Source organism: Lepisma saccharinum, chromosome 29 (assembly GCF_977018435.1).
Source record: "Lepisma saccharinum chromosome 29, izLepSacc3.1, whole genome shotgun sequence".
NCBI lineage: Eukaryota > Metazoa > Arthropoda > Insecta > Zygentoma > Lepismatidae > Lepisma > Lepisma saccharinum.
The window spans coordinates 44504953-44530097 of NC_139257.1; the positions used below are offsets into that span (position 1 = coordinate 44504953).

The 25145-nt window shown below is 40.1% G+C and overlaps 1 protein-coding gene across 1 annotated transcript in view; it reads right to left on the bottom strand.

Annotated features, from left to right (window-relative positions):
• The window catches only part of Khc-73 (Kinesin heavy chain 73), a 405567-nt gene that overhangs the window by 10004 nt on the left and 370418 nt on the right, over positions 1 to 25145 (bottom strand). The window contains exons 27-31 of the mRNA XM_083114710.1: positions 17842 to 18074; positions 12184 to 12308; positions 9402 to 10117; positions 3399 to 3602; positions 1334 to 1537 (exon numbers count right to left, since the gene is read on the bottom strand). Of these exons, the coding sequence (XP_082970836.1) occupies positions 1334 to 1537; positions 3399 to 3602; positions 9402 to 10117; positions 12184 to 12308; positions 17842 to 18074 (1482 nt within the window). The remainder of the gene's footprint in view (positions 1 to 1333; positions 1538 to 3398; positions 3603 to 9401; positions 10118 to 12183; positions 12309 to 17841; positions 18075 to 25145) is intronic.

Consider the following 25145-nt stretch of genomic DNA (forward strand, 5'->3'; position numbering starts at 1 on the left):
TGACTACAGGCCGGATATGGGCCGGACTACTGACAGGGCAGACTATTGAGGGCCGGATTAGAGAGAGTCGAGTGTATAATTGTTAATAAAATCTCAAATCTGATTTTCAAAGTACATGTCATATATGAAAGGGTCATCAAACTACAGCTGGGTGGGCTCACAAACCATAATTGTCTGTCATTACTTGAGATAGGCATGTATTTAAAAAAATGACAATTGCTACTGATCAAACATTATTCTAACCCGACTGTCACTTTTATCATATTTGAGAAACCGGGGGCTTCATTTTGAATTACAGCATGATGAATATTGTATCTACCAATTTGAGTTGGCAACCCTGGCGGAACAATGAAGATTGCCATGCACCTGTTCCACATACACACGGCATTCTTAGGTGGGTTAGATGCTGGAGAGCCATGGATAATATGGTGAACCGTCATTCGCCGTGAAATATGCGCTATTCCACAGGACATGTTGTGACGCGCGTCATGAAAGCCTTCCCGCATCGCCTCGAACAGTGCATCCAAGCAGGAGGAGGACTTTTAAAGGATGTTTCAAAGTGCACTGATTTCTGTATCGTCCATATTATACACTGTATTAAATGCCTGTGTGTATATTTTCATTTCACACCCACAAAGTTACTACAAGCACTCACAGTCTCTCCATTGTCATTTGAAATTGGTGGATACAAAATGAGCCACCCTGTATTTGAAAAGGAAGTAAATTTTATTTTACTTTCCACACAAAAAAGGGTAATGATGAGAATGAAACTTTTCATTACATGCTTTCCAGGGAGTGGGGGGGGGGGGGGGGCCTAAGACACTCATGTTACGGGCATTGAGGAAGGAGTTAATTAATTTCATCCAATTTATTCAGGATAGCATTAATCCATTCAAAATACATGATTTTGACATCAGTGATCGGTAATGATCCATTCTATTACCAAGAGTTGTGATAAGAATGTGTGTGTGGACAGTCACTTGTCAAAGAAGAGTCATGTGCAAACTAGGGTTTGTGGAAGTGAATCTTGGATGCTTAATGAACATGAAAACAAAGTTAAAAAAAAAAACTGTTGAAATAATCAAGGAATATAAGTGGAAAAATAAAAAAGAAGACTACGAAAATTCACCAGTACATTTGTTCCTTGAGAAAAACTAGATTTTATCCACTTTATGCTCAAATAGGCTAATTCGGGATTCAACACACAGTTTACAGTGGCATCTGAACAACTGTCAAGTATATCCACAGTAGCTACACTTGGGACCCCTGGATTATAAGGCAACAGCACAACCATTAAGCCATCGGTAAGTTCAGATAAATTTTGTCTCCTTACCTCTACTGTGACTCCTTTTCATTCCGCTCTCCGAAAGGCCTTCACGGCTTCGACTATTGCTGATTCCGAAATCGGATGTCCTGCGGCTGGTTCTCATAGCACGGCCTCTCTTGTCCAGAATTAACTTGTCAGCACGAACAAATATCCCATGCTTAGGTTTGCAAGTAAAATATCGCAGTCCTTGCACAGTGCCATCGTTCTTGCCTGGAAATAAAAAAATCATTCTCATAACTAGGGTACGGAACTTGATGACCTAAAACATCTAAAACAATGACCTGTAGAATGGCCTTAAGATTATTAAAAAATGACCTAAAAATAATTTAAAATGAAAGCTTGATTTTACACTAGTTGAATAATTTGATAAAATCTGTTGTTTGGTGGTTTAAACTATGGGAAAAAAACAATCAAGTGCTAATGTACTTTCCCATATTTTTACTTCAAGGTTTATCTGTCATTCACCCCCTTTCAGAATTGGCCTTGCATGATACAGTAGTCGGTCAGCATCTGAAAATGCAGTTTTGTTTCGTGTGCATCAGATTATATATTTTTTTAATATTGGGACTAATTTTACTGTAAAATCACAGATTAAAGTGATAATAGTGGCCAGCAGGAGAAACTCAAAGTAGGTTTCACACCCAAAGTATTTTAAGTTTGCTGGAAGAAAAGTTAATTTACATAAATTAATTCCACAAAATCCATTGCCAAAGATTTCAGTTAAAAATAATATTGTGCTTTTGCATTGACCATATTTACGATTAATGGCATACTTGTTAAAAGAAGATTTTAGTGAATTTAAATATTAAGTTATGATAGCAAATGCATTTAAAATTCATGAAACAACTGGGAAGGAGAAACTTCAAAAATGAGAAAAATGCAATAATGATTGCAAAAAAATACTGAAAAATGACTTAAAACCCAAAAAGCCCAGAAGATGCAATATAAAAAACAATATTTTCTGGTTCTAACTGAAGTGAAACAGACTACTATAAGGATTAGCATTGTCCTCAAAGCCCAGAAGAAAGATTATTTGCCATCAGCTTCCTAGCCACAGTCGTCACATTGAAGTCACTGATATTTCAATGCCATGCAGCAATGTCATTTTTATTTCTTTCAAGATAAGGTTCATGTGTAGAGAATGAAATTAAACAAAGCACTACAGAAATGATCAAAAGTAGGGCTGAGCTGATACCAGTACAGTGACATCAATATTGACGAACATTTATAATGATTTAACATATTAATAAATTAGTGTTCTGTCTTCAATTTTTCAATTGTAATTGTAATTTGTTATTTTTACTTGTTCACACATGTATGACAATATTTATAAAATTACATAAAAATGCACGGCTAACTTATTATGTTTCCCAATTCCGTTTTCAACTACTTTTACAATAGAATTAGAAAAATAAGAAATACACTGATTTTACTGACAACTCTGTTCTGTGATCTATAATCTAAAGAATATTGCATCAGTATTAATATTTTTTCAATTGAGTTGTAAATAGAATTTAAAATATTAGTAATACATAGGTATGCCAGTAAGTAGGTCACAAACATTTATTACAAAAATACCAACTTGAAAAACAGTTTTCATTTTTCAACAAAATCTTCACAAACACTTATCCCATTGATTTATCAGTCCCCCAAAACCAGCTGCATGAAATTCTTTGGGCTGCTGTCCCAGCCACAGTCACACCTCACGTTCAACCCACAAATAGTTTTCTTCCATCATGCACACACTTTTCAGAAATTCAAACGATCATGCATTATGCTGTAGGCTAAACCACGAGAACATCCTATTGCAGATGCTATGTTGTTTATTGTCACTCGTCAGTCAGCTCGAATCATCTCCTCCACCCGTACTATCTTCACGTACAGGCCTCAAGTACGATCGTCATTCTTAAACTGAGCTGCCCATGCGTGCATCTGCATTCTAGTGACTGCTAACTTAATACAATCAAGCTGGATTGTGCTGCCACCTAACACCTTTAGAAACTACTCACTCCTTTTTCAAGCTTTCCCACATCAGTTTCTGACCTATTTACTGACTTCCCCTCGTACTTGCCTGTGGGAGCATCCAATTCAACACCAATCCACGTGCCACTTGCAAATTCCGTTGGACCAACAAATGCTATAGCACCTGATGAATTATATGGACGAATCAAAACACTTTCTCCGGCTACTACCCAATCAGGGACTGGTGTTTCCGACAAGCGGTGCAGGTCTGGGCGTGAACCGAAAGAAGACTGACTTGTGCTGTCCCCTTCATCTGTGAACAAAAGTCATATGAATGATCAGTACAGATGAAACTAATGTTGCAGGCAAATAGTGAACACAACTTATGCTGTTTTGTTGGTTTATTAAAACTTCCCTTCTATTAGTATGTGGGCATAAGCCTCTTATTAAAAACTCAATAACTGAAAATTCAGTGAATTTAAAGAACAAATTCTTTCAATGCACTGAAATGCAACAAATTAAAACAACAATAAACTAAAAACCAGTACCCAATGATACATGTAAAGAGCTCGATTCTGTAAAGTGACGCACAGTACACAGAATAAGACATGGTCCAGGACAACATACAGGGTGGTGCGGAGCCGACTGCCACATTTGAAAGTTGAATATATTATGCAGGATAGTTTGAAGTGGATTGCGGGGGGGATGAGAAGAGAATAGGAAGCCATTTTACAAGAACACAGCAACAGTCATAATGGACCGTTGCGGAGTGTTGAACATCGCGTTTTCTGTGTTCGTAGATATTACGAAACGAAGTCAGTGGTTAAAATGCAGCGATTGTTCAGAAAACAATTCATTGTTAGCAGACATGGTAACGTGCCGTCTCGGAATACCATATTGGCTTGGGTGAAGAAATTTGAAGAAACTGGCGGTGTATTGGATGTGAAACATGGAGCTCCAACAACAGTGCATACGCCTGAGAACTTGCAGAGAGTGAGGGAAGCATTTGAACGTAGTCCACAATGCTCGGCATGCCAGCAGTCTCTGGGGATTCTTGAAAGACCGTGTGTTCAGAAGGCATATCACGACTCTTCAACAACTGATAGAAGCCATTGTTGAGGAACTAACGGCTATTGATGATGAACTACGGAGAAATCTGTCTGATGTAATTTTCACAAAATGAACTTGTAAGTTGTTAGTAATAAAATTGCATACTTCAATGTACCATTACATATGGGTTTCCTTATTTTCCTTCCTTTCTTTCATCATCTATGAGCATATCAAATGTGTCAGTTGGCTCTGCACCACCCTGTGCAATCCCATGAAGGATTATATTGGCGGAGATTGCAGGAGCCTTAAACATCCAGTTCCTGGATACACTACATGAAGAGTTGGGTGCCTTCAAAGAAGACCCTTGCACCCCACTATAAAAACTAAACAATACAAGAAACCAAAATGTTAAAATGCCTTTAGATGAGCAACGACATGAAGGATGAGTTACAGATGAAAATAAATGCAATTTGTGTCATTAAGAAGCCGAGCCGTGGCAAGGAGGACCTACATGGTGGGAGGAAAGTTCCTCAAAGCTTAAATATTCAGCAAAATAAATAATTTTAGCCAATAAAGAAACAAACTTTCTTTTGTTTTTGTTTAAGTCTACTTTATACTGAGATGCGCCAAGATGATTGGGCTGCATGGACCTTCTTGCAAAGACTTAATTTGCACCAGACAACTAACCAATCATGTAACACCTCCTTGTCAGTGATTGAAACGCTGATGTGAATGTGTTTCCAAACAATACTTTTCATCTGAGGCACGTATCTGAGCGATGCTTGCTGAACAAGATTTCGCTCATTGAGCTGACAGATCATTTACTAGTCGGTGGTTGCTTGCTGCTCATTGATCAAAATATCGGTGCCATTGTCTGTGAACGCACGTTGCAGAACTAATATTATAAAAATTATTTCTTCTCAAAACAATGATGGGTACTAATGGATGAGAACAAAATCAAACATTTTTCACCAAACGTTAATCAAAATTTTCTTTTCACACACTTGCACCACTTTGCAAACACTATGGTGTATGTAACACTTTCATTTTAATACAATTACAAAAAGTGGAAATTTATATTAACTTCTGTTACTTGAACTTCTTCTGTACAGTGGAACCTCGATTTTACGTTTTTCAGGGGACCAAGCTGAAAAAACTTAAAATGCAGGGAAACGTAAAATCGAGGACAATTTTGTAGCATTTTGCTCTATTGGCACCATGAATACTGAATGTATAATGTAAGAAAATATAAAACTGAGGAATGTAAAAATCGGGGTTCCACTGTAATTACACCAATTACAAGAAGTTAATCACGAAATACTTCTTCATTAGCCACCATCTCACGAGATTGAACTACAAAACACTATATTCTGTGCCTTAAACCTGCAGCAAGCAAGGTGCAAGGTCGCTCAAGGTGCAAGTGAGCAGCGGTCGCTGAACAATGTTTATTTGGCCGTCAAGTAGATGAGCTTTCACGTTGCTTGATGGGTGCTCAAGATACTTGACGTGCCCCTGGTTTCATTGCAGTTCACAAATGTGATTTCTTTGTTCTGAGTTTATCCAGCAGACCAAAAAGGGTAATGAGAGAGCTAAAAGAGATGATATCAAAGAAGAAAACCTTCTCAGATAAAATAAGCTGTTTATGCTTTGCAGACGGGGCCACATCATCGGTGTGTTGTTATAATGCAGTGAAGCCAGATGAGCGGGTGCTAGACAATGCTCACAGGAGAATTTGAAATGCTAACAAGAGTAGGATTGCTTAGCATGAGGGATAAGGTGAGGTGTGAAATGAAGTCATATGAATACCCACTTCCTGCACTTTGTGGAAGACGTTTGATTCATTGATTGATTCAACATATTTTACTTCGCTTTTCTGCCACTTTTGGCTAATGATGAAGATGAGGATGAAGATGAGCCCCACAGAGGATTATACTGGCCATGAGTCCAGACATCAGAGCCTTGTTAGTCTGCAAAATGCAGTCCACGGTGTAGTTCATGGAAGTGAGGTTGACATTTATGTGTCTTTAGAAAGGGCTATATTTTACATCCCTTGTGAAGAGGTGTCCGCAGATATGGGTAGTTGACTGCAGAAGCAATTGTTTAATATTGTGTTGTGGTGGCGAAAGTTTTACCCATGTAAAACCCACCACAAGGAGATGCGGTGGTCTTCTTGGTAGGGCATCTGACTGCCAGGCAGGAGATCTGGGTTCGATTTCCGGGGTGTCCCCGCATAAAGCAGCTCTGGGGCTCACGCAGCTTCAAATCAATGGTTACCTGAGGGGGGTAAAGGAGGCCAGAGCATGGTGCTGATCACATCACCTCCAAAATAGCCATGATCGAGAATGTGTGGGGCACTACCCTTACATCACCTAAACGTGCCTTCATGACGCAGTGCTATATGCACGAGGAACTTTATCTTACCTTTACCTAAAAGCCACCACAAATGTTACGACAGAGATTTCACACCGAAGTGACAAGCAATACATGTCTTGTGCCATGTCATGATTTCACCAATCAAATGCAGGCTTGCGCAGTTTGCCATGCCACTATGGTGTAGAACGTTGCTGTTGACTGGTTCCTATCCAAGTAATATGTGTCACAATGAAACATTGCTGTGTGGTTTTTATGCACACAACTTGAAATTGGAAAGTATATAGACTACGAATTTATTTCTTTGTAAATGCTCTGGCCTAAGTTGCTTTTGGCCAAGTAACCAGGGAAGAAAACAGTTGCCTTTCCTCAACGGCTTCCCTGTTTGAAAGGTAACAATAGGATCTTGCTCCGGCAGTTTGGGGGCAGGTCGTTTGTCGGAGGTATAAATACCGGGTTCCGACTTGTTACGACTCTCTCATATCTCAGAATCCCATGCTCTCAGATACACAGGAAGTTGCGGGTTCTCAGATACTCCGGTACAAGGCCCGATGGTTTCAGGCAGTTATTATGGATGCATAGAAATACACAGAGTGAGCGCCGTATGTTTAGGGACCTCTGCATGATAAACAGCGAGGGCGGGTTAGCGCTATGCTAAATAGTGCACTTGTAGCTTAAATAAGATGTACTGCACTGATGAGAGGACGGCGTAGGGACTCTTGCGTGATAAACGGCCAGAGCGGGTTAGTGCTATGGTAAATAGTGCTCTCGTAGCTCAAATAAGATGTACTGCACTGATGAGAGGATGGCGAGGGACTCTTGCGTGATAAACGGCAAGAGCAGGTTAGCGCTATGGTAAATAGTGTGCTCGTAGCTGAAATAAGATGTACTGCACTGATAAGAGGATGGCGTAGGGACTCTTGCGTGATAAACGGCAAGAGCAGGTTAGCGCTATGGTAAATAGTGTGCACGTAGCTGAAATAAGATGTACTGCACTGATGAGAGGATGGCGTGGGGACTCTTGCGTGATAAACGGCCAGAGTGGGTTAGCACTATGGTAAATAGTGTGCTCGTAGCTGAAATAAGATGTACTGCACTGATGAGAGGATGGCGTAGGGACTCTTACGTGATAAACGGCCAGAGCGGGTTAGCACTATGGTAAATAGTGTGCTCGTAGCTGAAATAAGATGTACTGCACTGATGAGAGGATGGCATAGGGACTCTTGCGTGATAAACGGCAAGAGCAGGTTAGAGCTATGGTAAATAGTGTGCTCGCAGCTGAAATAAGATGTACTGCACTGATGAGAGGATGGCGTAGGGACTCTTGCGTGATAAACGGCCAGAGCGGGCTAGCACTATGGTAAATAGTGTGCTCGTAGCTGAAATAAGATGTACTGCACTGATGAGAGGATGGCATAGGGACTCTTGCGTGATAAACGGCAAGAGCAGGTTAGAGCTATGGTAAATAGTGTGCTCGTAGCTGAAATAAGATGTACTGCACTGATGAGAGGACGACGTAGGGACTCTTGCGTGATAAACGGCCAGAGCGGGCTAGCACTATGGTAAATAGTGTGCTTGTAGCTCAAATAAGATGTACTGCACTAATGAGAGGACGACGTAGGGACTCTTGCGTGATAAACGGCAAGAGCAGGTTAGAGCTATGGTAAATAGTGTGCTCGCAGCTGAAATAAGATGTACTGCACTGATGAGAGGACGACGTAGGGACTCTTGCATGATAAATGGCCAGAGCGGGTTAGCACTATGGTAAATAGTGTGCTCGTAGCTGAAATAAGATGTACTGCACTGATGAGAGGATGGCATAGGGACTCTTGCGTGATAAACGGCAAGAGCAGGTTAGCGCTATGGTAAATAGTGTGCTCGTAGCTGAAATAAGATGTACTGCACTGATGAGAGGACGACGTAGGGACTCTTGCGTGATAAACGGCCAGAGCGGGCTAGCACTATGGTAAATAGTGTGCTTGTAGCTCAAATAAGATGTACTGCACTAATGAGAGGACGACGTAGGGACTCTTGCGTGATAAACGGCAAGAGCAGGTTAGAGCTATGGTAAATAGTGTGCTCGCAGCTGAAATAAGATGTACTGCACTGATGAGAGGACGACGTAGGGACTCTTGCATGATAAATGGCCAGAGCGGGTTAGCACTATGGTAAATAGTGTGCTCGTAGCTCAAATAAGATGTACTGCACTAATGAGAGGACGACGTAGGGACTCTTGCGTGATAAACGGCAAGAGCAGGTTAGCGCTATGGTAAATAGTGTGCTCGTAGCTGAAATAAGATGTACTGCACTGATAGAGGACGACGTAGGGACTCTTGCATGATAAATGGCCAGAGCGGGTTAGCACTATGGTAAATAGTGTGCTCGTAGCTCAAATAAGATGTACTGCACTGATGAGAGGATGGCATAGGGACTCTTGCGTGATAAACGGCAAGAGCAGGTTAGCGCTATGGTAAATAGTGGGCTCATACAGTAAAGTCCTGAGAAGTGCAATTCTCTGTGTTTTGGGGCAAAAGACAACCAGGAGCAGTTGATATTGGATTTGTAATGAAAAGATGTATATATGGCGAAGGGTAGGTGTAAATAAACTGTACATAAAGTGATAACTGTGGGAGACGTTATTTCTACACAACAGCATTGCATCTGAAATTACTTAAGCTGCACCTACACTTACCTTCATTGACTAGTCTCTCAGCAGACGAGTTCTGTGAACTAACATCGCCATTCTGAGTGCTGCTGGGATTATCTGAGCACAAAGTAATTCCAAGCTCACTTCCACGACTGAGCTGTTGCTCTAACTTGTAGGCAGCTTTGCTTTCCGACATGTTCGGTTTGGCCATGGGGAAGGAGGCCCTGTGAGCCGTCTGGCTCCTCAGCTTCTTTCTCCGCACAACTTTCCCTGGCGGAAGGTGAGTTTGGACAGTTGAGCTTTCGGAAGGTGACTCGTCTGCAGAGTTGGATTGCTGTGGAGTGGAGGAACCGGTGCTTGCCACACTACTTGTAGATTTGCTACCTCCACTTTCATCTTTTCTTTCGCAACTTGTGTTTGTTTCTGAGATCTGTTCATTGACATTATTTTGGGTGTCGCTTTGAACCTTTTCACTTGGCTCTGACTGGGTAGCTTCAGTGGGTTTTACGTTTTCACAGATTTGGGAAGGTTCCTGTTGGGCACGGCTGGTAGGCTCGGCATCAGCCACCAAACCAGCACAGACTGTTTCTACGAAGTTCTCTCCCTCTCCTGTCAAACTCGGGACCTCCGTGACTGGCTGGAGTTCTGTTGCCAGAGGTCTTGACTCAATATCTGGAGTTTCATCCACGCTGATGCTGCGGATTGACATGGAATCCTCACTGGACAAATTGGTTGATGAAACTGCTTGTGAACCATAGCCACTGGAAGGAAGAATATTTTCATCATGACATGAACCAACTGGACAGATGAATTTGTTTCGCATTCAAACTTGTTAAAAAATTAATATAAGTGTTACTTATACATTACTAACTATTTCTCAATGAGCATGCATGAGTATTTTCTATGTAACAACAAAAGAAATGCAAGAGATCATTTACTTTTAAGAACACAGGGTGGCCCAAAAGTCCCGCACTATAGGCTGGATTACAATATTTGTTCAATGTGTTTGCCACCATTGTCAAAACACAATTGTAGGAGGTTGCAGGATGTGGGTCACAAAGTCCAGAGAAATAGCATGGCACTCAGAGGCAATTCCCTCACACAGATGCTATTTGTCCCTGATGTCAACAGTGGTGTGTGCTACTTGCACCCACCCCCTTCCTCCTTTCCCTGTGGTAGTAACGTTTGCATCCACATGGCAGAATAACTTCTACCCGCTCTTCAGTAATCAACGTGGTTCACATGCAAGAAGAATTTGCAAACATTTCATATTTATCGTCATACGCCTATGGTGCAGGACTTTTGGGCCACCCTGTATATTAAATATATATCCTTCCTTAATACTAGAGACCTGACAGATTAATCCATACTTTCCATGAGCATCTGAAGAATTTTTACATTTTGAAGTTGCCACAATCCTGCAGTGCCAGTCTTAATTTGTAATTCTGTCCCTTATAATCATCATTATTGCCAATTACAGTGACAATCATTTGATTCTGCAGAATGTACGAGACACATTTCAAAAGAAAGGGCCGATATTTTATAGGAAACAAGAAAGTACGTTTAGCAACATTGTATTATTGGTTACAAACATGTACATATCCACTTCATTTTTCAACATAGTCACCATTATTTTCCATTCACTTTCTGTACCGTGGCACAAACTTTTTTATAGCCTCTGCATAAAAGTTTGCTGCCTGGAAGTTCAGCCAATTCAACACTGTCGTTTTCAACAAATCGTTGAGATGAAAGCAACTTTTTTAGGTGTAGGTGAAAGTCACTTGGTGCAAGGTCCAGACTATATGGGGGGGGGGGGGGGTTATCAAAAATTTCCCATCCGAACTTCTGAATCATCTGAACAGTGAGGGCAGCAGTGTGTGGTCTGGCGTCGTCATGGAGAAGCACAATTCCTGAACGCAACATTCCACGTCGTCGGTTTTGTATGGCATGTCTGAGTTTGGAAAGTGTTTCACAGTATGCTTGCAATGTGATTGTTTTCCCCGGTTCCAGGAAATCCACCAAAACACAGTTGCCATCATTTTTCGTGCAGATGGAGTTTGCTTGAACTTTTTCAACTTTGCCGCACCTTTCCTTCACTCATTATACTGTCACCATACACTTTATACAATTCTCGATGAATTTGAGCAGCATTTTGTTCTTTGGCGTGAAGAAATCGAATCACAGAACTGACCTCGCACCTGGCGGGATTGTGTATGCGCGCAGCCATTTTAACACTCCAACACACACGATACGAACAGCAAACTAGCGAATGTATGGTTGCTGGATAGCCAATGGACCAAGTGATGTTACTGCGCAGGCGCGATCCGATCACTGTTGCCAGTCGGTTCTTATGAAACATCGCCCCTTTCTTTTGAAATGCACTTCGTACTATATAATGATAAAGATTAAATTAGTGGAATAAATCAGTTTTGTCCTGACAGTGCCTATGAAACGTAATGCATTACTTATGTATCATTGTATCCAAAATATATAACAATAATATGCATAAAAATAATAATCAGGAACTTCACTTTTTATGAGCTGGAAACGAAGTCCTTTCTGTTATCTAAGAAATTTTGTATTTTTCCTAATTATTCTGGCATTAAATTCCATTATAGAAAACAACAAGTTGGAAGAGTATGGTAGGTAATAATGAATGCACGTTGTTCAATATTTTTACACCATTTTTTATACCTGCTCATGCAGTAGAAGAAATAGACATTATTATTATTATTAATATTTATAACATGTAAGGCACCTGATTAGCTTGCAATGACCTCCCACCCTCTTTGAAATATTTCTAGATTTGCCTAGATAGATAACCTACCTGGATGTTGTACTTGGCGTGCCTGTCTTTGTAGCTTGAAGTTCTACGAGAGAATCCAGAGTTCTGGAACTGGGTATTGTTGTCACGACAGCTTTCTTAGCCTCAACTGTATGTTCATTTGTTTTCTGCAAAATATTTATAATCAGAATTAATTTCTACAGCTGACTCTGATACCCATTCTGACAGCAATTCCTCCTGTTCACACTAACACTACTTCCAATAAGTAGGTAGGTATTTTGGAGCAACTATCAACATAACAAAATTTGCTTTAAAATATTCTTAGGTTCACTTGTGAGACTGTCAGAATAATTAAGCCGAGGAGATACAGTTACGCACCATGTGTGCATTTATTTGAATATCGTCGGAATGGGCAATGCTACTGAAGAAAAACGTGGGGGTACAAGAGAGTATGAATTTCTCCACATGTGACAGGTCGAAGCGTTTTTCAAAGTTGATTATTAAGCTGGATACGACCTGTAAAAAATATGACGAATAAGAATTTTCGGAATCCATTGTATTCCTTATGGAGAATCAAGTTCAACATCAAATTACGGCTAATCAAATGGGAGTTTCTACTTTTCTGCTGGGCAATCACTTCTTCAAACTGCCCTCTTCCCGTTGATATCGTTTTCTATTCCATTGGAAGTTTGATATTCCCAAGATAACAAATCAAAAATGCTCCCATATGCCCAATGAATTTCTCCTTGCCTTTTGGCAGTGTTGCCAAACTGGTGTGCATAAAAGAGCTAAATTTCACCTTAAATGGAGTTAAAACTGACTTTCAAGGAGCTAGATTTACGATGTTCTTCCTAGAGTAATGTTAGTTGTCAAAGGGGTGTTAACTCTAAATTGATGACAATTTATTCTTAGTTTCCACCATCTAGATCCGGCGGCATCATCCATCTCATGGTCATACAAAATCGAAAATAAAGGATTCCCTCATAACAATATTATGCCAATTTCACGTCAACACGGCGCTACAAAAAGAAAAGTAGCTAGGGATATAAGAGGGGATGGAGTTTCGCAGACAACAATATCACGTCACATGCAAAATGAATAATCATTGCAAAAGTTGGTCTATGTGGGCCGGAACCAGTGATGGTATCATAGTGATGCATGGGGGCAGACACCCCAGTTCACAGGCAAACAAGTGCACGAAAGAGCCAGATCTGACCCCAAGAGAGCTAAGTTTGCAACACTGACTCGGAGGGAAAAGCCGGGTGGAGACTTGTGACGGTTGATATACTTACATAAATATCATCCCGCCACAGTCACTCTCTTCTCTTTATTTACGAGAGTGAGATATGTCATGCGCCGAAACAATTCATGGATCATTACGTAATGTATCAAGTTGCGCAGTTTTTCGACAGAGGCCGTTTGCTGCCTCGAGTCGTCACTCGCGCATGCGTAATAGACTCGTCGTTTGACCAGCGGTCGGAGCTGGGAGAGCGAAGAGTCACGATAGAGAGCTCTTACACGCGTTGCCCAGGACAGACCAGGATTACTCGGCAGCCGGAGCGGAGAGACGAACAGGTATATACAGTAGTTCGTGAAACAGGAGCCCGACCTTTTCTTCCCCTTTGTGGCGTATATGGCATGGCATTGTAGCTAACGTTATACGTTTGAGCAGCCCTTTTCGTCCTAGTCATCAGGACTTTTTGCCATTACGTAACGGGGAAGGAAGAAGGTCGATATGGGGCTTTTGTCAAATTCATTGTATTAACATGCATACGCGAATTGTGTAGTAACCGATTAATCCTTCTAAATTGTTGAGCCACTTATTCTTGAATTGGTTATTACAAAGAAATCAAGTAGTATTAAATCATATTTTTTTTTGTGTGTCTCTCCACTCCGTAACCGGCTGGAACATTGCAAGTACCCCCCTTTTATTTGATAACCTGATCAATGACTTGTTTCGGCAACATCTCGAATACTTTTTCCACAATTGTTGAGACGTATTTCATGACAGGGTGTAGGTATTTATATTTAATTGTTTTAATATTTGATGAAGATTTGGGAAGGGAATGAATGCATATATATATATATACAAACTAAATTTTGGGGAGAGATCATTGTTATTTATTGTAAGTTGTTTAAATTGGAACTATAAATAAGAAAGGATAAAGTAGGGAATAAGCGAAGGTGAAAGTAGTACTTGGAGGTTCGTTTAATTCCAATTTGTAAACATTTATAGACTCAGGGAATTTTCATTGAACTGTTACATTTTGCATAATTTAAAATATTAAAAATATTGTTCTGATAAAGTCGCTGTTACCCTTTTTACAAAAACTAATCTGTCTATGAATAAAAGTTTGTTTAAAATGGAATATTAATTTTGATCAATTCAAAAAATAGACTAAGTGATTATTCTTTTGCAAAAGGACTAGACGTAGCGTATTGTAGTGGATTGGAGAGAATTTATCTGGGTTGTTTAGGGGCGTACGTAATTTTCTTGAGAAGGGGAACTAGACGATTCCCCACTTCTCAAGAAGTTTACGTTAACCCAGATTGCATGCACTCGGCGATTTAAGTTGTTTTTGTGTCCTGGAGGAAATAAAAAAAAAACGAATCGATCCACGAAGTTCAGGGTCCTACACTGGGCCGGGCGAATTAACAATTTACAGTAGTCGTTTCTACAACGTTGTACGTTTCAATATTGCCTTTTTGAAAATTTTGGGTATCGGGTAGCCACGGTACGTGCAAAATTGAAGCGTAATTAAATAAATAAATAGTATTCGCCACAGACTGTCTCACATGCCCTTAAACTGTTGTCCCATAACTTCAACATTCCTTCTCCAAGACAGTTTTGGTATAAAATTGCACATTTCGCAAATGTCCAAAATCCCAAAAAGTATTGGCTCGTCTCAGCAGTTAATTTTTTGTATTATTCTCCTATTTTACATTGATTTTATTGCCTTTTTAAGCCAATTTTGATGATACAGTTGAATTATGATTAGTATGCTCACAAAGGAATGTCATGCCCAAACCCAAACGAGATCTTAAACATGGGGCCGATGATGGAGAGATTTTCCATCACTCAACACAGCAGTACCAGTAATTATATTTCATTTGGTTATTTTACAATATTGATACCACTTGAGATTGTGTCTACTTACTGACAAATTGAAAATAAATTTTCTTGAGAATAAGTTTTCATTTCACAGTTCATTACATACATGATTCACTCAGTCAATTTTTAAAACTCTATTTACATATTCACTTTACATTTACAACGAAACAATAAAATGAAAAAAAAGTAAAATGTTCCCCTGTGCTTTGCACCATGCCATGAAGGCATATAGGGGGTGTGTAGTTAGGGCCACACACTTTCTTGATCTCGGCCGAAGATGGGGGTGATGTGATTAGCACTATGCCCCTGGTCGCCTTTACCCCTTGAAGTTTCCTCCAGGTACCCACTTTATACGATGCTGGGCAGGTGCAGGAGCTGCTTGAACAGATGGGAAAAATTCCAGTTCTCCCCTAGTGGGGAATCAAACCTGGGTCTCTCGTATGGTAGTCAGATGCTCTAACGACTGATATACCGTGTCAATCTCCTCAAAATAAAGAATTGTATCAAGCCAGAGTTCATAAACTCAATCACCAGCACTCTCAGGCATTCAAGGAATGTCATGTCAGTAGTTAACAAACCTTATTATTGGCAATCAAGGTGCTGATCAGTGAGTATTGCAGGGCAATGACCAGGGAGACGTAGGACGTAATTAGAGAGCAACGGGTGATGAGAGGTCTTTTGTCTTTGGTCTTAGAACGAGAAGCAACAGGAGAGATTGAGCGATCCAGTACAGACTTGCTCTAAGAGCTTTCTGCAAGAATCTTCGTCATCGGTGATAGCCAGGTATTATCTTATTTCAACCATGTTTGATACAGGCTTGAAGGTATAGAATCCAAGTGATTGTGTTTTGCCATTTCCAAGTGTGTATAGTTAACCTCTCGCCAGTAGCGGCTCTGACGGTCGTGTTAGTCATGCTCGGCATGATCTATTTTACAGCAAAATAAAACGTATTTGTGCTTATTAACATGAAAATATAAAATCCGTACTGTGACATCCTTTTTTGCCTTATTTCTCCTTTGAATTCTTCATTTTTCGGTGCACGGCACGGTCATGCTCCTCGTTAGAAGCAGTACTTTTGCAATGGGAACGTTGTCTGCTGCAGAAGCTCCCGTCGCTTCGCGAAACATGGGAAGTCATGCCATTCTCCTTAGGCAGTACTTTACTCTTACTGGTCGAGACTTTGACAGCATCTACGCTGACACATGCGTCACCACAGTGGTTTGAAAAGGGCATGCACGCAAGCGATTTGGGTTAGCTGCAGTTCCTCTCCCGAGGTCCAAGTAGTGGTTTGTTATGGCATTCGAATATAATATAATTTATGTGTCCGTCTCAATGTGATTACGAAATTCAAGCATTCTGAGGACTGTGTTCTACTAATTGATGAGCATGACCATATTGATTTCTTTCCAGCCGCCACTGGCTCTCGCACATTACCATCAAGCTATCTGCAAGGAGCAAGTGTTCACATTACAGAGGATGAATGATACCTCGAGTTACATCACCCACCAGGACGGTTAAGGTTCCCGGTTCAATCCCACGTTCAGGAGCCAGAACGTAACGATACCACGGCTCGACAAATGCTCAGAATAGTCATAAATAAAAATAATGGATGTGAAAAAAAAATGTCAAAAAGATGCACGTGGTAAAAGAAACACCCACTTTCATTTTGGTCTGAATAAAAAGGTAATGAAGTTGCCACATTATCCTTCCAATCCTTTAATAAACATTATGACATCAGCTACAATATACTAGAGACGTGACAGAATAATTGGCGGTGTATGAGCTGATTAGATTGATCAGTTTAGTGGAAAAAATGTTCATACAATTATTGTGTAAATACCTTGTTGCTTGGCACAAAATTCTGTCATTTTGTTATTTTCATTTACTTATTCACTTAAAAGTTTCAGAGATACATTACTGTACAAGTACAATAACATAAAAAAGATGGCACAAATGGGAAATATATACATACAGTACAATGTTAGCGATGGTTGGAAACTGTCAAACATGGGACCCCTTGATTACAAGGCAATGATGTTACCACTACACCATTAGGTTGAGACCCTCGCGCAAGAAAATGTCCACATTTTGAGGTAGGTTTGTAAAACTCCAAAAGCCTGCAGCAAAGAGATTATTGTAGAGGAGATAGTATTACAGTGGAATTCTGGGAGTGTTTTACAATGATAGTTGCCGTACGATTACTTTACTGAACTGATTCACTGGATAAATCAATGGACTGTGTAATGAAAATATGATGCAATGAAATGTTGGCATATCATAATAAAGTTATGTAGGCTAATCGTAAGTGGTAAAAAGAAGTTTAAAGTGGGACCCTAATCACTGTGCAATGAACCACCTCCAAGGATTGGAAGCCTTGATTACAAGGCAATAGAATTATCACTATGTCATTGGGGAGACCTGCCAGACCTAGTTTGTTCCTTCCCTCCCCACCACCTTCTTTTTTCTTCCCTTTCATTCTTCTTGCGATTCTTTTTGAGAGGGGGAGGGGGAGAGGGAGAGAGAGAGGGGGGGGGATGACCTTTTCAGTAATGCTACCATACTATGGTAATCTCAGTACAAGAACTTACCTGGTAGGACTCAAATTCACTGAATTCTGGTTCACTGTGTGTTCCTTCTGCATCACCTTCCAACAGCCTTTCTGCTCCTGCAGCTGACTTGGCGTTGGCAGTTGGGTTCGATGCTTCCTCCTCCTCGTCGCTTTCTAGGTTGTGCAGAAGAGGGGCCGACTCACGCACGTACTGCTCCTCGTGCAGAGTTGTCATGCGTGGAGCAAGCTTTCCAGGTACAGGGTTAGGAGACGCTGCAAGAAAACAACTTCATTGCACTTTCTTTCAATATGCACTGTCTTGGCAAAATTAAGGAAACATCCAGCAATTTTTACAAGAATTATTAAAATGTATTACTAAACAAACAGCATTATCCACTAGTTCTGTTGAAACTATTTCATATAGTTGTGGTTTGCAGACGTGGTTTAAAACTGAAAAAAAGATTTAAACAAATGTTCACTCATGGTATACCTGTACAAGTGAAAAAATGTGGTTTGACCTGGACTTGAACTCTGTTCTGTCATTCTGTGTCACTGCTGTATGACTTCACTTAATTTATATAAATGAATATCTGTGTACAATAAAATCTAATGTGGTAGTCTGCTGAATTCTGGTAGAGACCTGGCACCAAAGTTACTGGTGTCTGAAACTGTGGAGCTGGCAACCATGTCTGTTCTGGTATGGCTGTTAACAAAAGCTCAGTAGCTCGTTGTAGAGCACAGAATTGTAGGGACTTGGGTTTAAGTCCTCATCAAATCACACTTTTTCAGTCACGTTCTATTGGAAACTAATCTAGTTACTATTTATACAATAGCTGCTGCTGTTCACATTGTGTGAGGTAAGACCTAAGTTACATCACGTACTCACTCTAAGAAAATGTTCTGGAGCATTTGTCATTCATACACATTCATAGATTTTCATTTTTTCTTGTTTGTCATGATCTGGGGTAAGTAAGAGTGAACAGACAGACAAGACTGCATTTACTGTGAATTATAAGTGTTTTGTTTGTTTGTTTATTAAAATTTGGAATGGGTGCATCAGCATTTGAGGCTATTTGCCCCATCTTGAATAACACTGTTTATAAAACATTAAAATGCTGACCAAGGCATTGTATAAAAATATACACTAAAACGTAACGTTTCCACCCTCTAACAGGGTCTTCTTCAGACGAAGATTCACAATAAATTGATGAAAGATGCAACCTTCATCTTATATACAGGGTGTCCTAGAAATAGGTGGCAGCATGTTCCTTACATGTAAACAATGAAAAAAGTTTATATGAACATAGGTCCGGAAATGTTTGGTTTACGAGTTATAGGCTGTCATAACATGTGCTCACTGGAATTTGTCTATCTTCCACAGGTGGTTTCCTGTAACACAACCAGCTATTTGATGAGTGGTACATGCTGAGTGGGCCTTGTTGAGACCATGTACACCAATCAGGAACGAGCAGATATGCACTTCATGTATGGTTTGGCAGATGGCAATGTTGTAGAGGCCCGTCGTTTGTACCACGAAAGGTACTCACACTGAAGATGCCCAGGAAAGTTAGGAGTTGTAGCACATTGCTGCAAAAACCATTGGCAGAACACGAGCAGGGTAGTCTGCTGGTGATAATGGCTGCACACATTGCAGATGGTAGGGATACAACTGTTGTTCTCGCAAGACTCTCGAGATAGTGGAACGAGGAATATCCACTTGCATTGCTAACCTTCGTGTGCTGATTTCAGGAGTTGCAGTCACAATATTCAGAATCTCCTCTTCTTGCACAGGAGTCGTAGATTGAGGTCGTCCTCTTTCAACAACACGAGGTGTAAAATTGCCAAATTCACACAGGCGGCGATGGATACTCACAAATGTTTCTCTATCTGGGCATCTTTGGTGTGGGTACCTTTTGTGGTACAAACGACGGGCCTCTACAGCATTGCCATCTGCCAAACCATACATGAAGTGCATATCTGCTCATTTCTGATTGGTGTACATGGTCTCAACAAAGCCCACTCAGCATGTACCACTCATCAAATAGCTGGTTGTGTTGCAGGAAACCACCTGTGGAAGATAGACAAATTGCAGTGAGCACAAGTTATGACAGCCTATAACTTGGAAACCAAACATTTCCGGACCTATGATCATATAAACTTTCTTCATTGTTTACATGCAAGGAAAATGCACCTGAAGTTATGCCACCTATTTCTGGGACACACTGTATACACTCCCAAACCGGGTCCATACACAAAACAACACGAAGGCGCCAGTCCTTATCTTAAAACATTTCCTGTCAGAAATTCCTGAGAGTGGAATCTCCTGACAGGTAATTGACACTACCTGACAGGTGATTGACAGGTACTTGGTGAGAGTCTGTGCCTTTTCACTTCATCCACTTCTGGACATAGACAGATTCATTATCTCCTGGACTCCTTCCCTCCTCTTTTCTTTCTTCGTTATTCTTCCTCCTTCCTTTCTCTTGTCCTTTCCACTCTTTCTAGCACTCCTTTCCATTCTTTGTTGATTTTCAGCCCCCAATCCCAGTTCATTATTTCTTCTCCTTTTTTCTCTATTTCCTTGGCCTCTTCTCACTTCCTCACTATTCCTCTATTCTCCCTCCCAATCCTTCTCCCATTCTGTGTCATGTCCAGTTTCTTTTGTGTGCTTGAATATAGCATTTTTCTCCCTCTTTAGTCTTACATCATCCTTATGTTGCTTCAACCTGTCTTTCAGTCTCTTTTTTGTTTCCCCCATGTACACACTATCATATTCCTTGCACGGAACCTCATAGATAATCATCTTGAGATACAAGGAGCAATCCTCTTAGCCAAAAAACATGCCTAAAGTAAATTATAACAGTGTACAGTTGTAGGCAAATGGCCGAGTTTCCTGTAGTCACACACGAACAACCTCAAGACGACTGCAATAAATACATTATATCCAGCAATTCCCAAAGCATGTGCCATGGCACCCTGGCTGGCTTACATGGGTGCCGCGAAATGTTCCAATTTTTTCACTGAAATGACACTTACTTGTTAGTATACACATGGTTTTTAGTACTCTTACATGTAAAATGTTTCTGAATTTGAAATGTGTCTTTATTTTTTAACTGAGCATTGCAAGTGTTAGATAGGCCTACTTTCTGACTTGGGCGCCACAAAAAATCTTGAAAAACTAAGGGTGCGTGAAACAAAAAAGTTTGGGAACCACTGTGTTTAAGCTACAATGATACTCTGCAATGAGTATTAATATGGAACACGTTCAAAATAACCAAAAGCAATATGTCCTTCAGTATCTCCGAAATAATATCATATCTTCATGCACAGTGATTTCTCTTGAAGCATTGGGCTATTATATTATAAACTATATACGTAATATCAACCCCCACCCTTGAGATAGAAGTTTACAACCAGGGAAGGGATACAGCAGCCAGGTAGGGAATTCTCACTGAATCCCCTCCATAATATTACATTCACTGCAAGTTCATTCTGTCACAAGTCAGGCACACCTGGTAATGAATTCTAACATGACCAATGTTGCCAGTACACTTTGTAATTTCGAAGGAAAAAATATATAAAAAAATATTTTTATGAATATGCCATAATTAATCCCATAATATAGTCTATAATGAGCAAAATGCATAAAACTTTATCGTTCTTTTATCGATTTGATAAATACCCACCTGGACAATCGATACACATTGAAAATTTGTGCAAGTGACCCTTTCTGCCTTTTATCCAGGATTGTTTTTGCTTCGCACAAAAACTTTTTACACCTTAGTACTCTTTCCGCTTGCTGAACATTCATGTAGAGCATGATTTTCTTGTTTATGTTTAAAAAAAACATCCACATAGACAATGTTAATACCCAGGGTAAGTTTTACGTCATCACTTTTTGTACAAAAGTTACATGCATTCAAAATCGCAGTTGCACGGCTTCTCGGGCACCCTGTATATTTGGTCCCATAAAAAGATGCTTGCATGGTGTCCGTATATGATACTGTTATGTATATGATCAATTATCGGTAAATCCTCTCCCCCCTCCTGGAAGTTTTTTCTGTCCATGGCCATGTATCCAAGAGAACCAATACCTCCAATGGTCCTGACGATAAGAATGAGAATGAGATATTTTTGTAGTATAAGGCGTACTCACATGAAAACAAGTCGGCCACCAAAAAGATTTATTGGAAATGTATTTCCTCAAAAGTAATGTCCATAACTGTTAACCGATTTATCCCACTGGGAGATAAGATGGTCAATTCCATTCTTGTAGAAGCTTGTCGGCTGGTGATGAATCCACAACCTTACCCTGTTGCTATATCCACAAATGTCTCTCTTCAGGTCACCAAAAATAATATCAGTTGATGTGGAACCCACTGTGCACAATGTTTAGTGAACTGCAGGGGGTCTTTGGTAATAACACATATGGAACCGTGGCTTATTCACACCAAAACATCAAGTTCTTCCTCTGTGATCCATTGGTTTTCACAGATAATTTTTGACACTATGGAGATGGAGATCAAAATAACGGAAACACCTTACCAACTTTACTTTATACGCCTTTAGCCTGTTGAACAGCTGCGACTCATCGCAGAATGAGCTCATTGTGTCCAGAGGAATTTTGTATCATTTGTCATGCAGTGCAGCACTCAGTTTCCCCAGCGATGATGGGAGAGGATGTTTGACCTGGACTCGCTGCTTTAAAATGGACCACAGATGTTCGATGACGTTCAGGTCGGGAGACTGGGTGGACCAGGGGAAGTGTTGAAGTTCATCCACATGTTCGTCAAATCACACCAGAATTGGGACATTGTCAGCTTGGAAGATGGCATCCTTGTTAGAGAACAACATCTGTACCATTGGATGTACTTAGTCACCATCATCCTTGGTCATATACTGCCCGTTGAGTGTAATAATAAGACCAATGGAATACCATGATATTGCAGCCCACACAATCACACAGCCATACTGTGGTTGCTAGAACACTCTCCCGATCAAAAAACATTGCACAAAACATACATTGGAGAGCTTACAAGATGTCTACATGTACAGGGTAAGTCAGATGTTTGAAATAAATGTAGTGTGTTACTGTACATTATAAAGGCAAATGGTGAATGGTACATTCATTCATTCATTGTTTTCTGCCTAATTGGCAGGTTTTTCACTGCAATCTCCAGCTTTCCCTATTCTCTGCCTTATGCTTCGTAATAGCATACGACCCAGTTAATTTAATATCATCCATAAGCTGATATCTCTTTCTTCCATGGACTTTTCCTCCTTCAACCAATCCCTCCAAGGTATCCCTTAGCAGGCAGTTCCTTCTTAGACAGTGTCTTAAACAGTTTCTCTCCCTCTTCTTGATGGTCTCCAGTATAGATCTTTTTTCACCAACTCTTTTCAGTACGGCTTCGTTTCTTACCTTGTCCGTCCATTTTACATGCTCCATTTTTTGCCATGTCTCTCTTTGTTTCTTCTCAACGTCTAGATTTCTGCACCATATAGTGCTACACTCCACACAAAACATTTCACTAATAGCTTCCTTAGGCCTATGTCCATGGGTCCACAAAAAAACATTTTTTCTTCTATTGAAAGCTTCTTTTGCTATTGAGATTCTAATTTTCACTTCTTGGTTGCAGCTCATGTCACTGCTTATAGTGCATCCAAGGTACTTGAAGCTATCCACTTGCTGGATTCTTTCACTGTTTGTCCTCACATTAATATTCCTTGGTTTCCATCCTATGACCGTTGCCTTTGTCTTGTTTACATTAATCTTCATCCCATACTGCTCACAGCTGCTGTTTAACTCCGCTAACATACTATTTATGGTTCTTTCATCCTCAGCGAATAATGCCATGTCATCAGCAAATCTTATGCAGTTTATTCTTCTTCTTCCCAATTTGACACCTCCTGTGCCCTGGAAACAATTTTTCGCTATATCTTCTAGGCGGCATCCTTGTCGTACTCCTCTTCTGTCATTTCGTCTCCTGTTCTCACTTTAACTCGTTGATTCATGTATAAGTTGCTTAGAAGTCTTCTCTCTTTCCAATCTACACCAATTTTCTTCAGAATTTCTGAAAGTTTAACCCAATTCACTCTATCAAAGGCTTTCTCCAGGTCTACAAATACTACAAACACCTCCTTTCCTTTCTCTAAATATCTTTCCCCAATGGTCCTCAGTAAACCAATTGCATCCCGTGTACCTCTTCCTTTCCAGAAACCAAACTGTTCTTCCTCTAACTCGCCACTGACCTTCGAGTATAGGCGTCTGTTCAGAATTCTTAGAAACTTTAAAATTCATTCCTTAATTTCAGATAAGACACACACACACCCGAGCTTACATCATTGGCCAAGATGGCACTGAACATGCAGCAGCCAACTACAGTTGCAGCGTGGGCAAATGCACATCAGAATGATGTGAGATTGGCGAGAAGTAATTTTAACATAACATCGTTGCCGTCAACTGTGGGAAAGTGGAGAAAACAACTGCTTATATCAAAATTGTTGTTTAGTTTAAGTCCATTGCTGTGGACCACAGTGAAAGAAGAAAAAAAAAGAGAAGAAGAACATGTTACAAGACATGCATGGTTACACAGATCACATGAGTATTAAAGTGATGGAGATGTTATCGTCATTTGGTCATTTCATCTTGATGGTGAACATACTTAGTTCATCTTTCAGAGGGAAAAAATACATACACAAATGACTTAGATGCTTAAATGTATTTTTCACACACATAGGAAACACAAAGGAGGCAGTGCTCTACCTTGCATATCAGTAGCAACAGATATATATTGTCAAAAATTACATTGTACTAAATTTGTGAAGTCTGACTTAAACTGCAGAACTATACTGAGCATTAATCAGAAAAATATGTTTCATTTTCAGTGCAAATTAAGCATAGCAACTGTTGAATAAAATGAAACGGCATGAAATAAACATAACATGTTATGATTTGACAGTATGATAATATCTGCTAGTTAAGTAATGTAATACTCCTGTGCTAATAATGTCATCTTCTTCTACTTGATAAATGAAAATTAGGTTTCTTCAACCAAAGGCTTATAGCCTAGTTTTTACTGAAGAAAATAGATAAATTTTGCCTGTAGCATTCATAGTATCCGAAATATTTTTAAAAATTGGAATTTTGAATTTCCCGCCAATCAAGAAAAGCACGGCTTTTTTACAATATAATATTTTTTTATCCTACACTATCAGCAGTAAGTGTGCAATTCTTGCCACGAGAATGGCACACATATCACGTAACATGGAGGTAATGTCTTAAAACCTCGCATCCCGGCATTGCTTATGTGGGGGCCTGATGGGAGTTCAAATTCCATAAAA